At 42.3% G+C, this 19107-nt stretch overlaps 1 protein-coding gene across 2 annotated transcripts in view; it reads left to right on the top strand.

Moving 5' to 3' along the window:
* The first annotated feature begins 1477 nt into the window (after nt 1-1477).
* LDAH (lipid droplet associated hydrolase) overlaps nt 1478-19107 on the top strand; it is a 356814-nt gene continuing 339184 nt past the window's right edge. The window contains exon 1 of one of the 2 annotated variants that reach the window (XM_089657355.1): nt 1478-1568. In XM_089657355.1, coding sequence (XP_089513481.1) covers nt 1510-1568 — 59 coding nt within the window. In that variant the 5' untranslated portion in view covers nt 1478-1509. Of the gene's footprint in view, nt 1569-11346; nt 11493-19107 lie in introns of those variants that run through there. The other variant, XM_089657356.1, reaches the window with a different exon arrangement.

Genomic DNA, 19107 nt, shown 5'->3' with positions numbered 1-19107 from the left:
GCATCTGGCTCTAAGACCTCTAATGGGACAGGTTTATTGCTGTATTCACTCTATTCCAGAAATGTTTGGATTCAAACTCTTTTGTCATAGAGAGTTTCATACAGGGAGTTGCTCATATCATCCCCCCCAACCCCTTGACTTCCTGGGTGGCAAGCTGGTCCAAACAATCTATTCAAAGTGATAGGAAAGCTGTACATAGACTTCAACTTCCTCTGGAACTTATATTTGATATAGTTCCTTGACTCTCCCAACTTCTCCAAATAGTTTCTATGCTTGCAAAACTCCACAAGTTCACAGGAGAAATGCTTGCCGAAGTTATTATTATCATATTATTATTATACAGGATTTATATAGTGCCAACAGTTTGCTCAGCGTTTTCCAATATAACGGGAGACAATACAGCAACAATACAGTTCAATACAAGAGGGTTAGGAGGGCCCTGCTCCTTGGAGCTTACAATCTAAGAGAAGTTCTGTCAGAATTGCTGAAAAATCACTTTGAAAAAAGTGGGCAAGGGCAGATGATTCAAGTGGCATTGACTTCCTGGAATCCATCTGCCCTTAGTTCAGGTATACAAGCAGAAGAATGTGCTTAGCTGAGAAAACTTCTTTTCCCCTCCTGGATTTATGACATCATTTTTCCCTAGGCCTGGAAAACAGGAAGTCACTGAAGATATGTAAAAAAAAAAAAGGTTTAACACAGGTAACTATAATATACTTTCCTATTTATTTGCTAGCAGCAAAAGGATTAAAAATAGTCAATGTAGATTAAGAGAGTAAAATTCTAATCCTCTTGTATTATATTGTAACTGTACTCTTTATATATTGTAAACTGGCGCTATATAAATCTTGAATAATCTATCCATTCAGTCGTATCCGACGCTTGGCGATTGCATGGACCGTCACTCGTAAGCGACTTTTTCCATGAATTAGCAATTATTTTACAGGGTAGGTTGCCAGGTCTTTTTCCAACCCCTACCATGCAGGAGATCCTGTATGGCCCAGGGATGAAACTAGGACAATTTAGACAGGAGCCAATTAACCTACCAGCATGTCTTTGGAGTGTGGGAGGAAACCAGAGTACCAGGAGGAAACACATGCAAGTACAGGGAGAACATGGAAACTCCATGCAGGAGGTGCCATGGTTGGGAATTGAACCCAAGACCCATTTACTGCACGGCAGACACTAAGCTACTGTGCCACCATTGAATAATAATAATAATAAAAGAGGCACAGAGGGTTCCATAGAAGACAGTTGTGCTCTGTGGTACAATTAGTGCTCCTAAAAAAACCCATTTAAAAGTTGTGACTGTAAGCAGCAGTAAAACAATGATTACATATAAAGTGCAGTAAAAACAATACAAACATATAAACAGCAGCAAAGATAACAGAGCCCAGCACACAGACACCACCTTGGCTCCGCCCCTTCACATGCTTTCGGTTTCGGTCTCGTCGCTACGTCAGGACGCTGCGTGTGGTGGGCGTGTCTTGGAGGTGACCGGCTGGAGGAATGTTCCATTCCATTGTGCCTGGAGATACATCCGGGGTACGGCGGGCGGAGGGTGACAGGTACCGCTATGATCCCTATTCTACACAGTGGGGGGGTTGTATGGTGTGTATACAATGTACGGATCTCATCCTCTGGGACCAGCCCGCCTGTCATTGGTGCCGCCAGTGATTGACAGCTGTCAGATGCACAGCCTGAGGCTCCACCTCCAGTGTTAGACTGACTGCATTATTTTGCTATGGCAGCATGGAGAGGATCTGGTTGTAGTGTGTGTAGGTTGTATCTGTAGGTAGAAGGTATTCTCCTTGTAATGAGGTGCAGGCACCCTTCACCAGTGCTCAGGCCATGTGCAAATTATTTTTGTCAAAAAAAGCTGACCACTGGCACTCCCCCTCCTCCCTATAATAGAGCAGAACCCTGCTATACTCACCTCCACGCCAGCGATGCAATGTCCACAAGTTCCTTCACCAATGATAGCATCTATTCCCGGCTTCGAGGTCTTCAGCCATCTTGATTGGCTGGGCTGACGCAGTTTCTACGCATGCGCATAGGACTTTGTTCATCCTGAGGTGTGCCCAAATGTGCGCTGAGCCTCCCGCTGCCTTGCAACAAATCAGCTGTGTACGGTGATATGGGGATGCGTTGATCTCGGCTCATTGCGCTCTTTCTGGGGTTTTTTAAAATTAAATTTTTTGAGGTGTCACAAAGACATCTCAAAAAGTTTAGTTGTCGGCCACGTGGTGCGAAATAGCGGAGTGCCTTGTGCTGCACTGAAAAAAAAATTAACAAGTACGACACGCAGTTTGGGCTCATTTACACTTGCTTGGACTTTAACACACATTAAAGTGCCCACCACTTCAACATTTGTGACGTGTTTTTGATGCTTCGGTGAAGCTTTAATGAAGTGTGGCAGATGCCCTGTGTGTGTTGATTTTCTGTTTGTTTAAAAGGGTGTAGAAACCAGGCTCAGTAGTACCCACACTCAGCAGATACCCAGCTCAGTAGTACCTCCACTCAGCAGATCCCCAGCTCATTAGTACCCCTGTTCAACAGATCCCCAACTCATTGGTACCCATGTTCAGCAGATCCCTCCTCAGTAGTAGCCCCAGCTCTGCTGATGCCCCACTCAGTAGTAAACCCAGCTTTTCTGATCCCCCGCTCAGTAGTTAACCCCCAGCTCTGCTGATCCCCCACTCAGTAGTAACCCTCAGCTCTGTTGATCCCCCACTCAATAGTAACTCTCAGCTCTTCTGAGGCCCCACTGAGTAGTAGCCCCCAGCTCTTCTGATGCCCCACTCAGTAGAAGCCTCCAGCACTGCTGATCCCCTTCTCAGTAGTAAACCCAGCTTTTCTGATCCCCCGCTCAGTAATAAACCCCCAGCTCTGCTGATCCCCCCCACTCAGTAGTAACCCTCAGTTCTGTTGATCCCCCACTCAGTAGTAACCCTCAGCTCTGTTGATCCCCCACTCAGTAGTAACTCTCAGCTCTGCTGATCCCCCACTGAGTAGTAGCCCCCAGCTCTTCTGATGCCCCACTGAGTAGTAGCCCCCAGCTCTTCTGAAGCCCCACTCAGTAGAAGCCTCCAGCACTGCTGATCCCCTGCTTAGTAACCCCCAGCTCTGGTGAACCCCACTCAATAGTAACCCCCAGCTCTGGTGATGCGTGCTCAATAGTAACCCCCAACTCTGCTGATTTCCTACTCAGTAGTAACCTCCTAGCTCTGTTGATCCCCCGCTCAGTAGTAACTCTCATCTCTGCTGATCCCCTTCTCAGTAGAAGCCCCCAGCTCTGCTGATCCCCTTCTCAGTAGAAGCCCCCAGCTCTGCTGATCCCCCTCTCAGTAGTAACCCCCAGCTCTGCTGATCCCCCTCTCAGTAGTAACCCCCAGCTCTTCTGATGCCCCACTCAGTAGTAACCCCCAGCTCTTCTGATGCCCCACTCAGTAGTAACCCCCACCTCTTCTGATGCCCCACTCAGTAGTAGCCCCCAGCTCTTCTGATGCCCCAATCAGTAGTAGCCCCCAGCTCTTCTGATGCCCCACTCAGTAGTAGCCCCCAGCTCTTCTGATGCCCTACTTAGAAGCCTCCAGCACTGCTGATCCCCCACTTAGTAGTAACACCCAGCTCTGGTGAACCCCAATCAATAGTAACCCCCAGTTCTGGTGATCCCTGCTCAATAGTAACCCCCAGCTCTGCTGATCCCCTACTCAGTAGTAACCCCCAGCTCTGTTGATCCCCCACTCAGTAGTAACTCTCAGCTCTGCTGATCCCCCCTTAGTAGTAAGCCCTAGCTCTGCTGACCCTCCTCTCTCTCTGTTCCCCGCTTTCCTTCCGCTATATTGCCCCCACGATGCGCACCACATGTGATATTGCTAGTTTTTCCTGCTCCAGCTCTGCTGATCTTCTGCTGCTCAGTCCTCTCACCTTCTCCTATAGTGTTCTCTTCTTGCACACCATGTGGGACATCTGTTAGTTGCTGTGGTCCGGTCCCTGCTGCTGCTCCACACTGCACACCAGATGTGATGTACCACACCAGACACTTCCGGAATATATACAGATGAACCAGAAATTACTTCTGATGACATTTTTCTGGTTTGCTTGTTGGTTTTCCAGTGCATCCTGGGATATCTCATACCTGCGATACCTCCAAAATAAAGTGAGGCAAAAGCTGAATTAAAGTCTCTCAAAAGCTGGAGGTGCTGTAAGTGAGCTTTGTCATTGACTTCTATGGAGGCCTTGGAGACACTTTGAAGCACCATAAAAGCGATATTTTATATAATTTTTGAATCAAAGTGTAAATAGGTCTGTAAGGTAACCATTTTATTTACTTTGATTGGCATTCAGAACGCTATAAAAAAGCATGTCCAATGACACATTTCGAAGCAAGTGTAAATGAGCCCTTTCTCTCTCTCCCTCAGCTAATGTGACCCATTGCAAACAGGGATGTTGTGCGGGCACCTGATGTTCCCCTTATCAGCCGATGGTGTCATTGGTTGTTAGGACACCGATGGCTGGAAGGTTGTAATGGTGCACAATGAAAGCCTGTGGCTTTGTGTAAATGAAAGGCAGGCTTAATCCACCGGCTGGCTTACATATACAGACGTACCTCGGTTTACGAACGCCTCGGTTAACGTAATTTTCGATTTACGAATGAAAATCCATTGAAATAATGGCTCGGTTTATGAATATTTTTTGCAATACGAAGCAAGTTTCACCAGGATGCATTGCGTCTGAGAGGTTTATAGTGCCAGCCCCGTGCTTTTAAAGTACATGAAGAATTTTGAACAGATAAGACTTGTTTTCTGACCTCCGGAACGGATTAATTGGTTTTCAATGCATTTACAAATTAATTTTTAATCCTGTCCCTGTACAGTATTTATGCCTTTAAAGTGCACTTTATAAAGAGTTTTGAACAGATAAAAGACTTTTTTTTTACTTTTTTCTGACCTCCGGAATGGATTCATTGGTTTTTAGTGCATTGCTATGGAAAACAGCGTTTCGGTTTATGAATTTTTCACAATACGTAACGTCCTGGAGAACGCATTAAATTCATAAACTGAGGTACGCCTGTATACAGGTTTTGAGCAATTATCAGGCATTTTGCCAAGGCAGTCCAAAGAAACTTAAAGGGACCCTGGGTGAAAAAGGCTTAACTTTAGTTTGATTGTAGCCAGGTGATTCTTTTTTTTTTTTAAACTTGCAGTACAGGAGCAGAATTGCTTGGTTTTGGCCACATGAATGGGAGTACCTGAAAAACATGCATTTTCAGGCACTCCCATTAAAGTAGAACTAAAGGCAAAACTTTTTTTTTTCATATTAGATGGAGTAAGGGAGGATTATAACCCTGGTCAGTTTTTTTTTCCCATCTGTGGCCCATAGAGGAGAGTTACCGTCACTTCCTGTCCCAGAGCCAAAACAGGAAGTTCTGTTGTCCTCAGAACTCGTGTCCCCATTGGAAGATTTCCCCTCTATTACTGTTCTGGGGACAATCCAAAATGTGGGATTGTCATTTACTTTCACCTTCAATGATAATGGTAAACAGGACAAATAGAGATAGTGCATCTCCCTAAGGCTAGGTTCACACCTATGCAGGTTGTGTTTGAGCCATTTCTGCATTGCGTTTTACATTTTTTGCAGGTTTTTTGTGTCTTTTTTTTTTTATTTCTCTTGTTGCTAGGCAGATTTAAAATGCAAAACGCAGAAAAAACGCAATACATGCTTTTCTGCAGTATTTCCATTGAAGTCTATAGAACCAAAAATACAACTTTTTGTGTTCAAAAAAGTCCCTGACCCTTTCCAAAAAATGCACTAGGCGAAAACATGGAGATGTGAACCTGTCCCATAGGAAATCATGCTAAATGGACTGTACCGCGTTTCTGCAAAACGCTGCAGAAAATGCTTAGGTGTGAACCTGGGGTTATGGGGACACAGACAACAATAAAACCTGACCGATTTTCTAATACAATTTCAATGTATCCAAAACTAGAAAAAAAAGTTTTACCTTTAGTTATACTATAAATTGTGAGGGTCCAAAAAGATGCAAAAAAAAAATGCTCATGTATTTTTTTGACAGGCAACAAGTTTCACAATGCTCAGGAGTGAATAATAGGATACCTTATCTTCATCGTTATCGCAATTCAGGAATTGCAGGAAAATACAGGTGAAAGTCGAAAAATTAGAATATCGTGCAAAAGTTCATTTATTTCAGTAATACAACTTAAAAGGTGAAACTAATATATGAGATAGATTTATTACATGCAAAGCAAGATAGTTCAAGCCGTGATTTGTCATAATTGTGATGATTATGGCTTACAGCTCATGACAACCCCAAATCCACAATCTCAGAAAATTAGAATATTACATGCAATCAATAAAACAAGGATTGTACATAGAACATTATTGGACCTCTGAAAAGTATAATCATGCATATGTACTCAGTACTTGGTTTGGGCCCCTTTTGCAGCAATTACTGCCTCAATGCGGCGTGGCATGGAAGCTATCAGCCTATGGCACTGCTGAGGTGTTATGGAGGACCAGGATGCTTCAATAGCGGCCTTCAGCTCTTCTGCATTGTTCGGTCTCATGTCTCTCATCTTTCTCTTGGCAATGCCCCATAGATTCTCTGTGGGGTCAGGTCAGGTGAGTTTGCTGGCCAATCAAGCACAGTAATCCCACGGTCATTGAACCAGGTTTTGGTGCTTTTGGCAGTGTGGGCAGGTGCCAAGTCCTGCTGGAAAATGAAGTCAGCATTCCCATAAAGCTCATCTGTGGAAGGAAGCATGAAGTGCTCCAAAATCTCTTGGTGGACGGCTGCGTTGACCCTGGACTTAATGAAGCACAGTGGACCAACACTAGCAGATGACATGGCTCCCCAAATCAACACAGACTGTGGAAACTTCACACTGGACTTCAAGCATCTTGCAGTGTGTGCCTCTCCATTCTTCCTCCATACTCGGGGTCTTTGGTTTCCAAATGAGATGCAAAAGTTGCTCTCATCAGAAAAGAAGACTTTGGACCACTGATCAACAGACCAGGTCTGTTTTTCTTTAGCCCAGGTAAGACGCTTCTGACGTTGTTTGTTGTTCAGGAGCGGCTTGACAAGAGGAATATGACATTTGAAGCCCATGTCCAGGATCTGTCTGTGTGTGGTGGCTCTTGATGCACTGACTCCAGCCTCAGTCCACTCCTTGTTAAAGTCCCCAACACTTTTGAATGGCCTTTTCCTGACAATCCTCTCCAGGCTGTGGTCATCCCTGCTGCTTGTACACCTTTTTCTTCCACACTTTTCCCTTCCACATAACTTTCTATTAATGTGCTTTGATACAGCACTTTGGGAACATCCAATTTCTTTTGCAATTACCTTTTGAGGCTTTCCCTCCTTATGGAGGGTGTCGGTGATGGTTTTCTGCACAACTGTCAGGTCAGCAGTCTTTCCCATGATTGTGATTCCTACTGAACCAGACTGAAAGACCATTTAAAGGCTCAGGAACCCTTTTCAGGTGTTATGGCTTAATTAGCTTATTAGAGTGGGACACTTTGAGCCTAGAATATTGCACCTTTTCACAATATTCTAATTTTCTGAGATTGTGGATTTGGGGTTTTCATGAGCTGTAAGCCATAATCATCACAATTATGACAAATCACGGCTTGAACTATCTTGCTTTGCATGTAATGAGTCTATCTCATATATTAGTTTCACCTTTTAAGTTGCATTACTGAAATAAATGAACTTTTGCACGATATTCTAATTTTTTGAGTTTCACCTGTATACTCGTGTACATTATAAAGCATCTTGAGAGGAGGAAGGTAAGAAGCCTTTATGGCAGAAGAGAAATCATACATCTCTACTGCAATAAAAATTCTTCCTGTTTGCAAGTTTTAACATAGAAGGCTGGTTCACAGCACAGTTTCAGTGTTCTGGATGCCTTTTTACATATGCATTGTTGATGCATTTTTAATGCATTCCAGTACATTTTTTACTTTTTTTTATTTTTTAATCACGCCTAGTTCACACCAGATCCTTTTCAGTGCATCTTTAAACTGAATCCAGAATACATGCATAGCGTTTGCCATGTATTCCAATGGCCCTAGTCCTCTCTCCCTGGCACCAGCATCTTGAGTGTGGGCACAGCTTGTGGCTTCACAGCCGGGTGACCACTGTTGAGTAGGGCTGCACCTTGTGAATGGTGCCATAGTCTTCTGGGACCTGTCACATGCCCAACAAGACTACAAGGTGGGAGAAGGGAGGACAACTTCCACTTCCGATCACCAAGGTTGTGGGAGTAGGTACCTGTCAAGATCGGGTACTTGCTCCCCAAAGGAGCCAATCCTTAAGCGGGGGACTAGGCATTAAAACAAAATTTCCTCTTTTGGGTGGAGCTCCACTTTATCTCTTCTGATCTCCTTTGTCCCCTGCTGCACTCAGTGGTTCCTTCGACCAAACTCTACATCACTACCGTGATGTACAGCAGCTCTGGATACAAGGGAGGTAATTATTTACTCTCTGTTTTACACTTTTTTTAGTTTTGGATAGAGTGGAGAGAGAGATTAGAACACTTGTCAGTTTTTATTGCTGACTGGGTCCCCCATTAGGGAGATTCGCTTTCTCTATTTGTTTACCATTATCATTGGAAGTAAAAGTAAAAAAATAAAAGTTCTAGAGGGAAAATCTTCCAATGCAAACACTAATTCTGGTGACCTGGGGGTCCCCACGGAATTCCTTTAAATTGCAGGGACTTCCTCTCACTTCCTGTTTGGCAATGGTACAGGAAGTGAAGGGAAATCTCCCCAATGGGACACAGATGGCAAAAAAAATAAAAAATCTGACGGGTTATAACCCTCCCTTGCACTATCCAAAATAAAAAAAAAATTGTTTTGTATATAGTTCTACCTTTAAGGCCCATATACAATGTCCACCCGTCCCAGCTCTTCTAAGGGCCTTTCTCCTGGCAGGAGTCAACAATGCGCCTAATGCTGTGCTTTTAAAAACACCTTTAGGCAGGTCAAGAGCTTGGTTGTTCATTCATTTAATTGGCCAGAACAGTAACAATTTATTCTGGCCATTGAAATGAATAAACGCCCAAGCGTTTGATGCACCTAGCGTTAATGCTAATTTAGAGCCATTTACACGTTTTAGGTGCGTCAGGCATTTTTTGCTGGCAAAACATTCCTCACCTGAACATGCTGGCTCATTTTTTTTTTTTTGGTCTCTTGATGCATGTAAATGCCTATGTGTGCATGGACAGATAGGCTAACATGGAGGGGTGTTTAGAGGCAGTAAAAAAACCCATCAAATGTCCTTACAAGTAGTATTTTCAATACCCAGTGCTCATGAGGCCTAAACATACTAGGCTTGCTGGAAGTATTTTATGGGTATTGCAGAGTGACAAAACAGGCTTGTTTTTTTGTATTACGGCATGTTTCTGTGACATTGAGATGGTCATTGCCAGGACTAATCTCTTAACCTCTAACTCAGAGATAGTTGCTTACTTGCTAATTATCAGAAAGTTGGTTTCTGAATGGACTTTGCGCATTTGTTTTAGATATATCTTATCTCTTCTGTGTGTTAGAGAACTTTTTGATTATATTGCATTATGCTCTTTTAACATATATGCCAGCATGCAGAATTCTGAAATTTCTTGGTCTTATAGATGTACCCTTTAGCACCCAGTTGTGTTGAGGTATTTGGTCTACACCTGGCCCTTTCTCCTCTGGGAAATGTAGACTGTAAAATAGCCTCAATCCAACTCGATTTTGTTCTGGGAACAGGACTGGAACTGCCTGTCCTGCTGCCAGAACACAGCGCTGTATACTGTATGTAGTTGAGGCTTCATAGAGTGGCGTAGCTGTGTATTGAAGGTAATAATTAATTTTGGCCTGCTTGCTCCAAACAAACTATTTTAAGGTGATGAAGAGTGGGAATTCAGCTTTAATATTAGGGAGGAAAACAGAAAATACTTGGGAGTGTGTCCAAAGGGTGGGTGTCACCAATAAAGTGGGTGTCACTTCTCAGCATACAGCTTTTAGCTGAGATCCCGGCAGGCTGGTCAAATAGAGGGTCCCACCTCTGACCGCTGTGGTTCTTCCTGTTAAGTCACTGAAGGAATCAGTGGTGCTGTAAGGTTCATCAGGAGCAGAGGTGGACTGACCATTTGGAAACTCGGGCACTGCCCGAGAGCCCGGGGTCAGTAGGGGGCCCTATGAGATGCCCTTGGTACCTTTTTCATAGGCTTTTTTGAGTTTGGGCAAGGACACAGGGGCCCCATGATCCCCTATTGCCTGGGGGCCCCATGAGTTGTCAGTACGCCCCTGATCGGGAGGAACCACCACGACCAACAGGGTACATGCTCTTCCACACTCAAGTGAGTGCAATAGGATCGGTGTTTGGAGCTCTGCTACAGAGTGAAGGTTCAAGTAAATGGCCGCCGGACAGATATGTAATGCTCCTAACCTCCCAGGGCACTGTTGTTGTTGTTCTGTTAACCCCCTGAAAGGGTTACTGTCTTTTTTTTAATTGCTTTTTTAGGATTTCACACAACTTCATTAAAAATGTGCACACTACCTCAATATGGACTAGTGCACCATGCCCATGGTAGTCCATTGCACTGCCATTCATTTTGAATGTTGCCCCAATACACCTCCAGAAGCTATAGCTGGAGATTTTTTTTAACATATAAAAAAGTAATTTGAACATATATTTGTAAATGCATTCCAAAAATGTAGATTTGTATTTTTAAAGACATACAGTATATTTGGAATGTATTTTTAAAAATATTTTTCATATATTTTGTAATAAAAAATGCATTTCAACATGCAGTGTGTGTGTATGTATATATATATATATATATATATATATATATATATATATATATATATGGCCAAAATTGTAGTATTTCAAATTTGTCAATATATTTGAGAAGAATATTTAAAAAATATATTTTTGTTCCAAATGGGACTGCATTATAATGCTAATATGATGAAAACATGGGGTGGTATTAAGATAGGTTGTATATCTTGGAAAAAAGTTTCAGCCCTTGGGAATCGGGGTGAAAAGGTGGTGGTTTCGCTTTAGCAGTTCTTGTAATACAGACGAATCTAAAGCATTCTTGTAAAAATACACCCATGATGAATTTGCCATGGTGCAAAGTTTTCCTCGAAGTTATTGACAGTTGCACGCGTGTTTTCGTTTGAACGAGGTTTCAGCGTAGCTTGTTACGTAATGCCTGCAAATGTGATGACTGCTCCTTTCTCATAAACATAACAACTATTCCCCAATCTCAGACCATGAGAACAGCGGCCGCTGCGATCTGCCGCGAGATCTGGACGTCTTGGCACAGAGACGAGCTTTTAATGAGGAATGGAAAAAATGACTAGCTGTTTCTGTGCAGGTGGAAAAAGGTTAACACAACTCGCCTGTCAGATCTCGTTATAAAAATGTCCATAGAATGGAGGAGAAAACGTACAAGACAGAAAAGAATGACCTAAAAGTAAGTGCTAATAGGGGCTTTCAGTCCCCCAGCGTACCTGTGATATATTATCCTGCTTCTGTCACCAGCCTGTACAGAGACCTCGGCTGCCTTGGGGACTGACTGGTCATAAGGGCAGCAGTTGTCTTTGAAGAGAACTTTGGGGTTTCTCCATGTATACTATAGGACTAAACTTCAGATTTGTGTTGTTTTTAAACAATAAAACAGTACCGACACAATCATTTGAACTTATATCTTGGTTAAAGGCCTACTCTTGGGACCAGAAAAAAAAAGTCTTCCCTTGCAGTGCCTCCCCTTCGGACTGCAAGTGTTAAATGCTTGTTGTGTCTAGGAGGTAGAGTAACAGGCCTGATTACTTACCCTGTTCTGTCTAACTCTGGTTCTGTCTTCTGTTTCCTGAAGCACTGGTCTGTAGGCCGTTCCTCTGCGTCACCATACAATTCAGTGCCATTAACTCTGCATTTTATATGCGGCTGGCCCTGCTGGAGTGCGGCAAAAGGTATTTCTCCTAATTTCGGCACCCCTAGACATAACAAGCATACCCACTGCAAGGGTATTTTATTTATGTCTGGAGTTGGGCTTTATACGATAAATGTGGCCCTTTTGCCTCCCACAATGAAAATATAAGAGTAGCTTTAACCAGTTCCACGCTGCCCTATAGCAGAAATACTACTACAGGGTGGCACAGAGGCGCAAAATCAGTGTATGTATATCTATCTATATATATATATATATATATATATATATATATATATATATATATATATATATATATATATATATATATATATATATACAGTGGGGCAAAAAAGTATTTAGTCAGCCACCAATTGTGCAAGTTCTCCCACTTAAAAAGATGAGAGAGGCCTGTAATTGGCATCATAGGTAGACCTCAACTAGAGAGACAAAATGAGAAAAAAAATCCAGACAATCACATTGGCTGATTTGGAAAGAATTTATTTGCAAATTCTGGTGGAGAATAAGTATTTGGTCACCTACAAACAAGCAAGATTTCTGGCTCTCACAGACCTGTACATTCTTCTTTAAGAGGCTCCTCTGTCCTGCACTCATTACCTGTATCAATGGCACCTGTTTGAACTTGTTATCAGTATAAAAGACACCTGTCCACAACCTCAAACAGTCACACTCCAAACTCCACTATGGTGAAGACCAAAGAGCTGTCGAAGGACACCAGAAACAAAATTGTAGACCTGCACCAGGCTGGGAAGACTGAATCTGCAATAGGCAAGCAGCTTGGTGTGAACAAATCAACTGTGGGAGAAATAATTAGAAAATGGAAGACATACAAGACCACAGATAATCTCCCTCGATCTGGGGCTCCACGCAAGATCTCACCCCGTGGGGTCAAAATGATCACAAGAACGGTGTGCAAAAATCCCAGGACCACACAGGGGGACCTAGTGAATGACCTGCAGAGAGCTGGGACCAACGTAACAAAGGCTACCATCAGTAACACACTATACCGCCAGGGACTCAGATCCTGCAGTGCCAGACGTGTCCCCCTGCTTAAGCCAGTACATGTCCGGGCCCGTCTGAAGTTTGCTAGAAGTTTGCATTTGGATGATCCAGAAGAGGATTGGGAGAATGTCATATGGTGAGATGAAACCAAAATAGAACTGTTTGGTAGAAACACAACTCTTTGTGTTTAGAGGAGAGAGAATGCTGAGTTGCATCCAAAGAACACCATACCTACTGTGAAGCATGGGGGTGGCAACATCATGCTTTTGGGGCTGTTTCTCCGCAAAGGGACCAGGACGACTGATCCATGTACAGGACAGAATGAATGAGGCCATGTATCGTGAGATTTTGAGTGCAAACCTCCTTCCATCAGCAAGGGCATTGAAGATGAAACGTGGCTGGGTCTTCCAACATGACAATGATCCCAAACATACCGCCCGGGCAACAAAGGAGTGGCTTCGTAAGAAGCATTTCAAGGTCCTGGAGTGGCTAGCCAGTCTCCAGATCTCAACCCCATAGAAAACCTTTGGAGGGAGTTGAAAGTCTGTGTTGCCCAGCAACAGCCCCAAAACATCACTGCTCTAGAGGAGATCTGCATGGAGGAATGGGCCAACATACCAGCAACAGTGTGTGCCAACCTTGTGAAGACTTACAGGAAACGTTTGAACTCTGTCATTGCCAACAAAGGATATATAACAAAGTATTGAGATGAACTTTTGATATTGACCAAATACTTATTTTCCACCATAATTTGCAAATCAATTCTTTCCAAATCAGCCATTGTGATTGTCTGTATTTTTTTTCTCATTTTGTCTCTCATAGTTGAGGTCTACCTATGATGCCAATTACAGGCCTCTCTCATCTTTTTAAGTGGGAGAACTTGCACAATTGGTGGCTGACTAAATACTTTTTTGCCCCACTGTATATATATATATATATATATATATATATATATATAATGTGATTTTTCAGTTCTGGGTAAGGGGCACCCCATTCGCACCCTCGACTGTCAGTCATCGGATCCCGGCCGGTGATTACTCCCCCGCACCCGATGATCGTCAAGTATCTCCGGGGAGAGACCTCTCCCCTGTCACCTGCTGCACACTGCTTTATATGGCTCTGCATAGCAGAGCCATACAAAGCAGTGTGCTTACAGTGAAGCACAAACAAAGCCAACATAGTGAAATAGCACACAGTTAACCCTTTGATCACCCCAAATGTTAACCCCTTTGTGCCCAGTGCCATTAGTACAGTGTCAGAGCTTTTTATTAGCACTGATCACTGTATTGGTGTCACTGGGGATGTCAGTGACACCAAGTCAGTTCCCCCCAGTGTCAGAATGCCCACCGCAGTTCCACTGTAAGTCGCTGATTGCCACCATTACTAGTAAAAAAAAAAAAAACTCCCCAAAAATTCCAGTATCTATGCCGCCATTTGTAAACGCTATAACTTTCACGTAAACCAATTAATTTTCATGTATTGGGATTTTTTTTAGCAAAGACATGGAGCAGAATACATTTTGGCCTAAATTTATGACGAAATTAGATTTTTAAAATTTTTTTACTGGACATGTTTAACCTTCCTAGCGGTAATCCCGCGAGTGGCTCGGGGTTCATTTACAGTACCAAAAGCAGTAACCCCAAGATACACTCGGGATTACTCTATAGTGTTTCTTCTGCGATCCCTCGATCCTTACCTTGTCCTGCGATCCTGCTATTTCCTCCCACTCTGTCCCCGGCCATGTCCTCCGGCTGATGCCGACATCCATCTTCCGTGTTCCGTTCCCTGCGAGCGTCAGGACGTAGGGGGGCAGAACCGGCGGGAGATTCATACAAGTAAAAATATGACATACACACAATACATTGTAATCTTTTAGGGATTACATTACTGTATCAAACCATTTCACCTCAGTTTTGTCCCTAGTGCTTTGTCCTGTGCCCTGTCTGCACTTTTACTGTTCTTTCTGCCTGGAAACTTGAGAATGTCCATGGCGTCCAAAAAACGTTCCTTTAAGTCAAAAACGGTTTTAGACCAGCTAGAGAACACCAATAGTAAATTAGAACCACTTGCAGAATTGAGTGATAATGATTCGTGGGGAAATTCGTCATCAGACACTGAAAACGATATTGCAACTGAGCTCAGTGATGTTTGAACTTGGTGCTCTATTTCAAATTTCAGTGTTTTGGGTTTGAATACATTATTGAATTAAATTTATTATTATTAAATTATTTTTTATCATTATTTGTTATATTATAATTTATGATTTTGTGTTTCAAACTTTATCATACCCGGGATGTTTACTAGACTCTTGTTTGGACAGCTGTAAGTGAGTTATTTCTAAGAATTACAGGCCTACAATGTAAAACAACAAATTTCCATGCAAAACAATGTACCGCTTTGACATTCAAAAATATATATTAGTTAGACCGCCAGGGAGGTTAATAGCAAAAAGTCAAAAATATTGTTTTTTTTTGTTTATAGCGCAAAAAATAAAAAATGCACAGGTGATCAAATACCACTGAAAGAAAGGTCTATGTGTGGGAAAAAAGTCAGTAAATTTAATTTGGGTGCAGCGTTGCATGACCGCGCAATTGTCCGTTAAATAATGCAGAACAGTATCGCGAAAAAATGGCTTGGTCATGAAGGGGGGTAAAGCCTCTGGAGGGCAAGTGGTTAATAGTGTCACATCCAAAACATACAAAATGAAAAGGAAACCGACAAAATGTCTTGTACGGTAAATGGTGGACTTTAAGGGCACAGCATGAAAAAAACCAAATAATTAAAAATGATGCATTTTATTATACAAATTTAAAAACATGATATAAAAAGCTACAAAACCGTAAGGTGTTGTGGTGCTCAAAATATATCCTGATCCACTCTAGTGAAAACAAAACTGTTTGTATAAAACATATGTGTGCAAAACATAAAGAGTGACTTGAAAAAATAGGGTAAAAGTAATAGTCCAATAAAGTGTTTTCAGAAGTACTAGTGAAGACATTTTCCTACTGGTGAGTGAGCCCACTATCCTGGTGCTGTAAATATTTCAAACAGTGTGCACCACTGCAATATCCGTAACATTTGGATGGATCCTCACCTTCATGTATTGACCCGTATGCATAGACAGGTCAAACGGGCATCTCCCCTCTTACTAGGGGTAAGGTTTATCCTCTCCTCTGGTTAGAATCCGCCTCTTGTTATGGCCACTGTATCCTCCATGCTATCCCTTTGTCTGCATAACATGCTCTGTAGGTAGGACTCTCAACCATATAAAGCCACCATAGTGCAGCACGTTTTTAAAACTACTGATAGTTTATTAAAATTGCACTCACATTTAACAGTAGAACATCACACAGAAATGTATAACTACAAGCTCCTGCTGGTAATGTCCAGCGTCTCTGGCTGTACTAGCGATGTTCTGGCTCTGACGTCGCCTGGCTCCTCCCGACGCGTATTGTCACGAGTGACGTGACTTCCTCAGATGTAGCTAGGTGCAGATGTAGATGTAGCTAGGCGCAGATTGTATTTATAGCCGGCTGCTCAATATACTTACCTCTTGTCATGGTAACTGGCCAAAGTGGCAGTTTATAAGGCTGAGAAGAAACTCTACAACAAAGGAATGTTATGAATTACAGGCACAACAGATGAGTGAAAGGTTTATTGACAAACGTTAGGAGATATCATTTATAGAAAAAATAAGAGAAGTGGGACTAATGAGTAGAGAAACCTTAATAGAAGATAAAAAGAATACAAACATGCAAGAGATGAAATTGCCTATTATCCTTGACTATAATGCCCAACATGACGGTAGAAAACATTTAAAAAAAATAATGGCTCATTTTGAAAGCTGACAAACACCTGAGGGAAGTGCTACCAGAGAGGCCTCAGTTTATATACAGGAGAGCACCTACTATCAGGGACAAAATAATTAAAAGTGTATTAGATCCACCAGAAAAAAAGAGGATGGACTTTTTTTTTTGGAGGAGAACTGATTTTTTCTATGTAAAATATGCTATGCATGCTCAAGAACAAATACAAGTACATTGCTCAAAGAAAATAAAGGAACACTTTTTAATCAGCATCAAGTCAGTTAAACTTCTGGGATATTGATCTGGTCAGTTAAGTAGCAGAGGGGGTTGTTAATCAGTTTCAGCTGCTTTGGTGTTAATGAAATTAACAACAGGTGCACTAGATGGGCAACAATGAGACAACCCCCAATGAGTACTGCCAGAGCCCTACAAAATGATCTCCAGCAGGCTACTGGTGTGAATGTCTCTGACCAAACAATCAGAAACAGACTTCATGAGGGTGGCCTGAGGGCCCGACGTCATTTTGTGGGCCCTGTGCTCACTGCCAGGCATCATAGAGCTCAATAGGCATTATCCATTGAACACTAGAATTGGCAGGTCCACCACTGGTGCCCTATGCTTTTCACAAATGAGAGCAGGTTCACCCTGCGCACATGTGACAGACGTGAAAGGGTCTGGAGAAGCTGGAGAACGTTATGCTGCTGTAACATCGTTCAACATGACCGTTTTGGTGGTGGATCAGTGATGGTCTGCGGGTGCATATCCGTGGAGGGACGCACAGACCTCTACAGGCTAGACAATGGTACCCTGACTGCCATTAGGTATCGGGATGAAATCCTTGGATCCATTGTCAGACCCTCTGCTGGTGAAGTGGGTCCTAGGTGTGGTGATAGTATGCAGGCAGTTCCTGGAGGATGAAGGAATTGATACCATTGAATGGCGCCCACGCTCGCCTGACCTAAATCCAATAGAACACCTCTGGGATGTTCAGCCCATCCGATGCCACCAGGCTGCACCTCAGACTGTCCATGAGCTCAGTGATGCCCTGGTCCAGATCTGGGAGGAAATACCCCAGGACACCATCTGTCGTCTCATTAGGAGCATGCCCCGATGCTCTCAAACATGCATACAAGCACATGGGGGCCATACAAACTACTGAGTACCATTTTGATTGCTACAATGAAATGGACTAGCCTGCTGCATCATTTTTCCACTTTGATTTTCAGGGTTTCTTTGAATTCAGTCTTCTGTAAGGTCATGATTTTAATTTCCATCAAATGATGGGGCATCTTTACATTCCTAATACATTACCCAATCCATATCAGTATAGATATTCAACATGATATTTTTCCCTATTGAGATATGATGTGTTTTTAAAGTGTTCTTTTAATTTTTTTTAGCAGTTTATATATACTCCAGTGCCCATGTCTAAAGCAATTTATGGGGAGAACCCAGAGATCACTCAAAATTAGAATCCAGGAGCACATTCAGAACATAAGTAAAGGGTCTACTAAACATCACCTGTGTAAACATTTCTTAAAACACAACAATAAAGACCCCACTGGGCTCCAGTTTTGGGGGGTGGAAGCATACAACAAACACTGTCGAGGTAGTGATAAAATCAGGGTCCAAAGCCAGAAGGAGTCCTGCTGAATTTATGAACTCTAGACTTTTGCACCGAAAGGATTAAATGTAGACTTTGACACTAACTGCTTCATTAGTAATTATTGAATTGAGTACCAGATTTATTAACATTTAGGGGGGTTCCAAATAATCATCCTCATTGCATTTGGGGGCATATTTCACATGGATACCTTTTTGCTTTGTCTCCTTCCTAATATCTCTCTTGGATTTGAGTTTTAGTGTTTGACTATTTTTTTTATTTCATATGTGTTTTTACTACATATATAGATTTGATATTTCATTTTAGTCATAGAATTGTTATTATGTATCCATGGTGGTACATTCTAACTTTGTACCTCTTGACGTAATACCAGTCCTCTTTACCAATTACATTTGTTCTTTTTTTTATGGAAATTTTTCTCCTTTTTTATTCATGACAGCACCTTACCATTTTTTTATCTGCTTGTTACCCCTTTTGGATTGGCTGCACATATATATATATACTGTGTATATATATATGTGTGTGTATGTGTGTATATATATATATATATATATATATATATATATACATTTTTACCATTAGTTGGCAGTAAGCCAAATTTTTGGCTGGTTACCATGACAAGAGGTAATTATAGTGAGCCAGGGTTATAAATACAATCTACGCATGTCACCTAGCTACTCCTGAGAAAGTCTTGTGACGATACGCG

The sequence above is a fragment of the Staurois parvus genome, unplaced genomic scaffold (genome assembly GCF_062004578.1).
Source record: "Staurois parvus isolate SC_StPar_1 unplaced genomic scaffold, SC_StPar_1.0 ptg000985l, whole genome shotgun sequence".
Taxonomy (NCBI): domain Eukaryota; kingdom Metazoa; phylum Chordata; class Amphibia; order Anura; family Ranidae; genus Staurois; species Staurois parvus.
The sequence above is the reverse complement of the archived record's forward strand: the minus strand, read 5'-3'. Positions and strand labels throughout refer to the sequence as shown.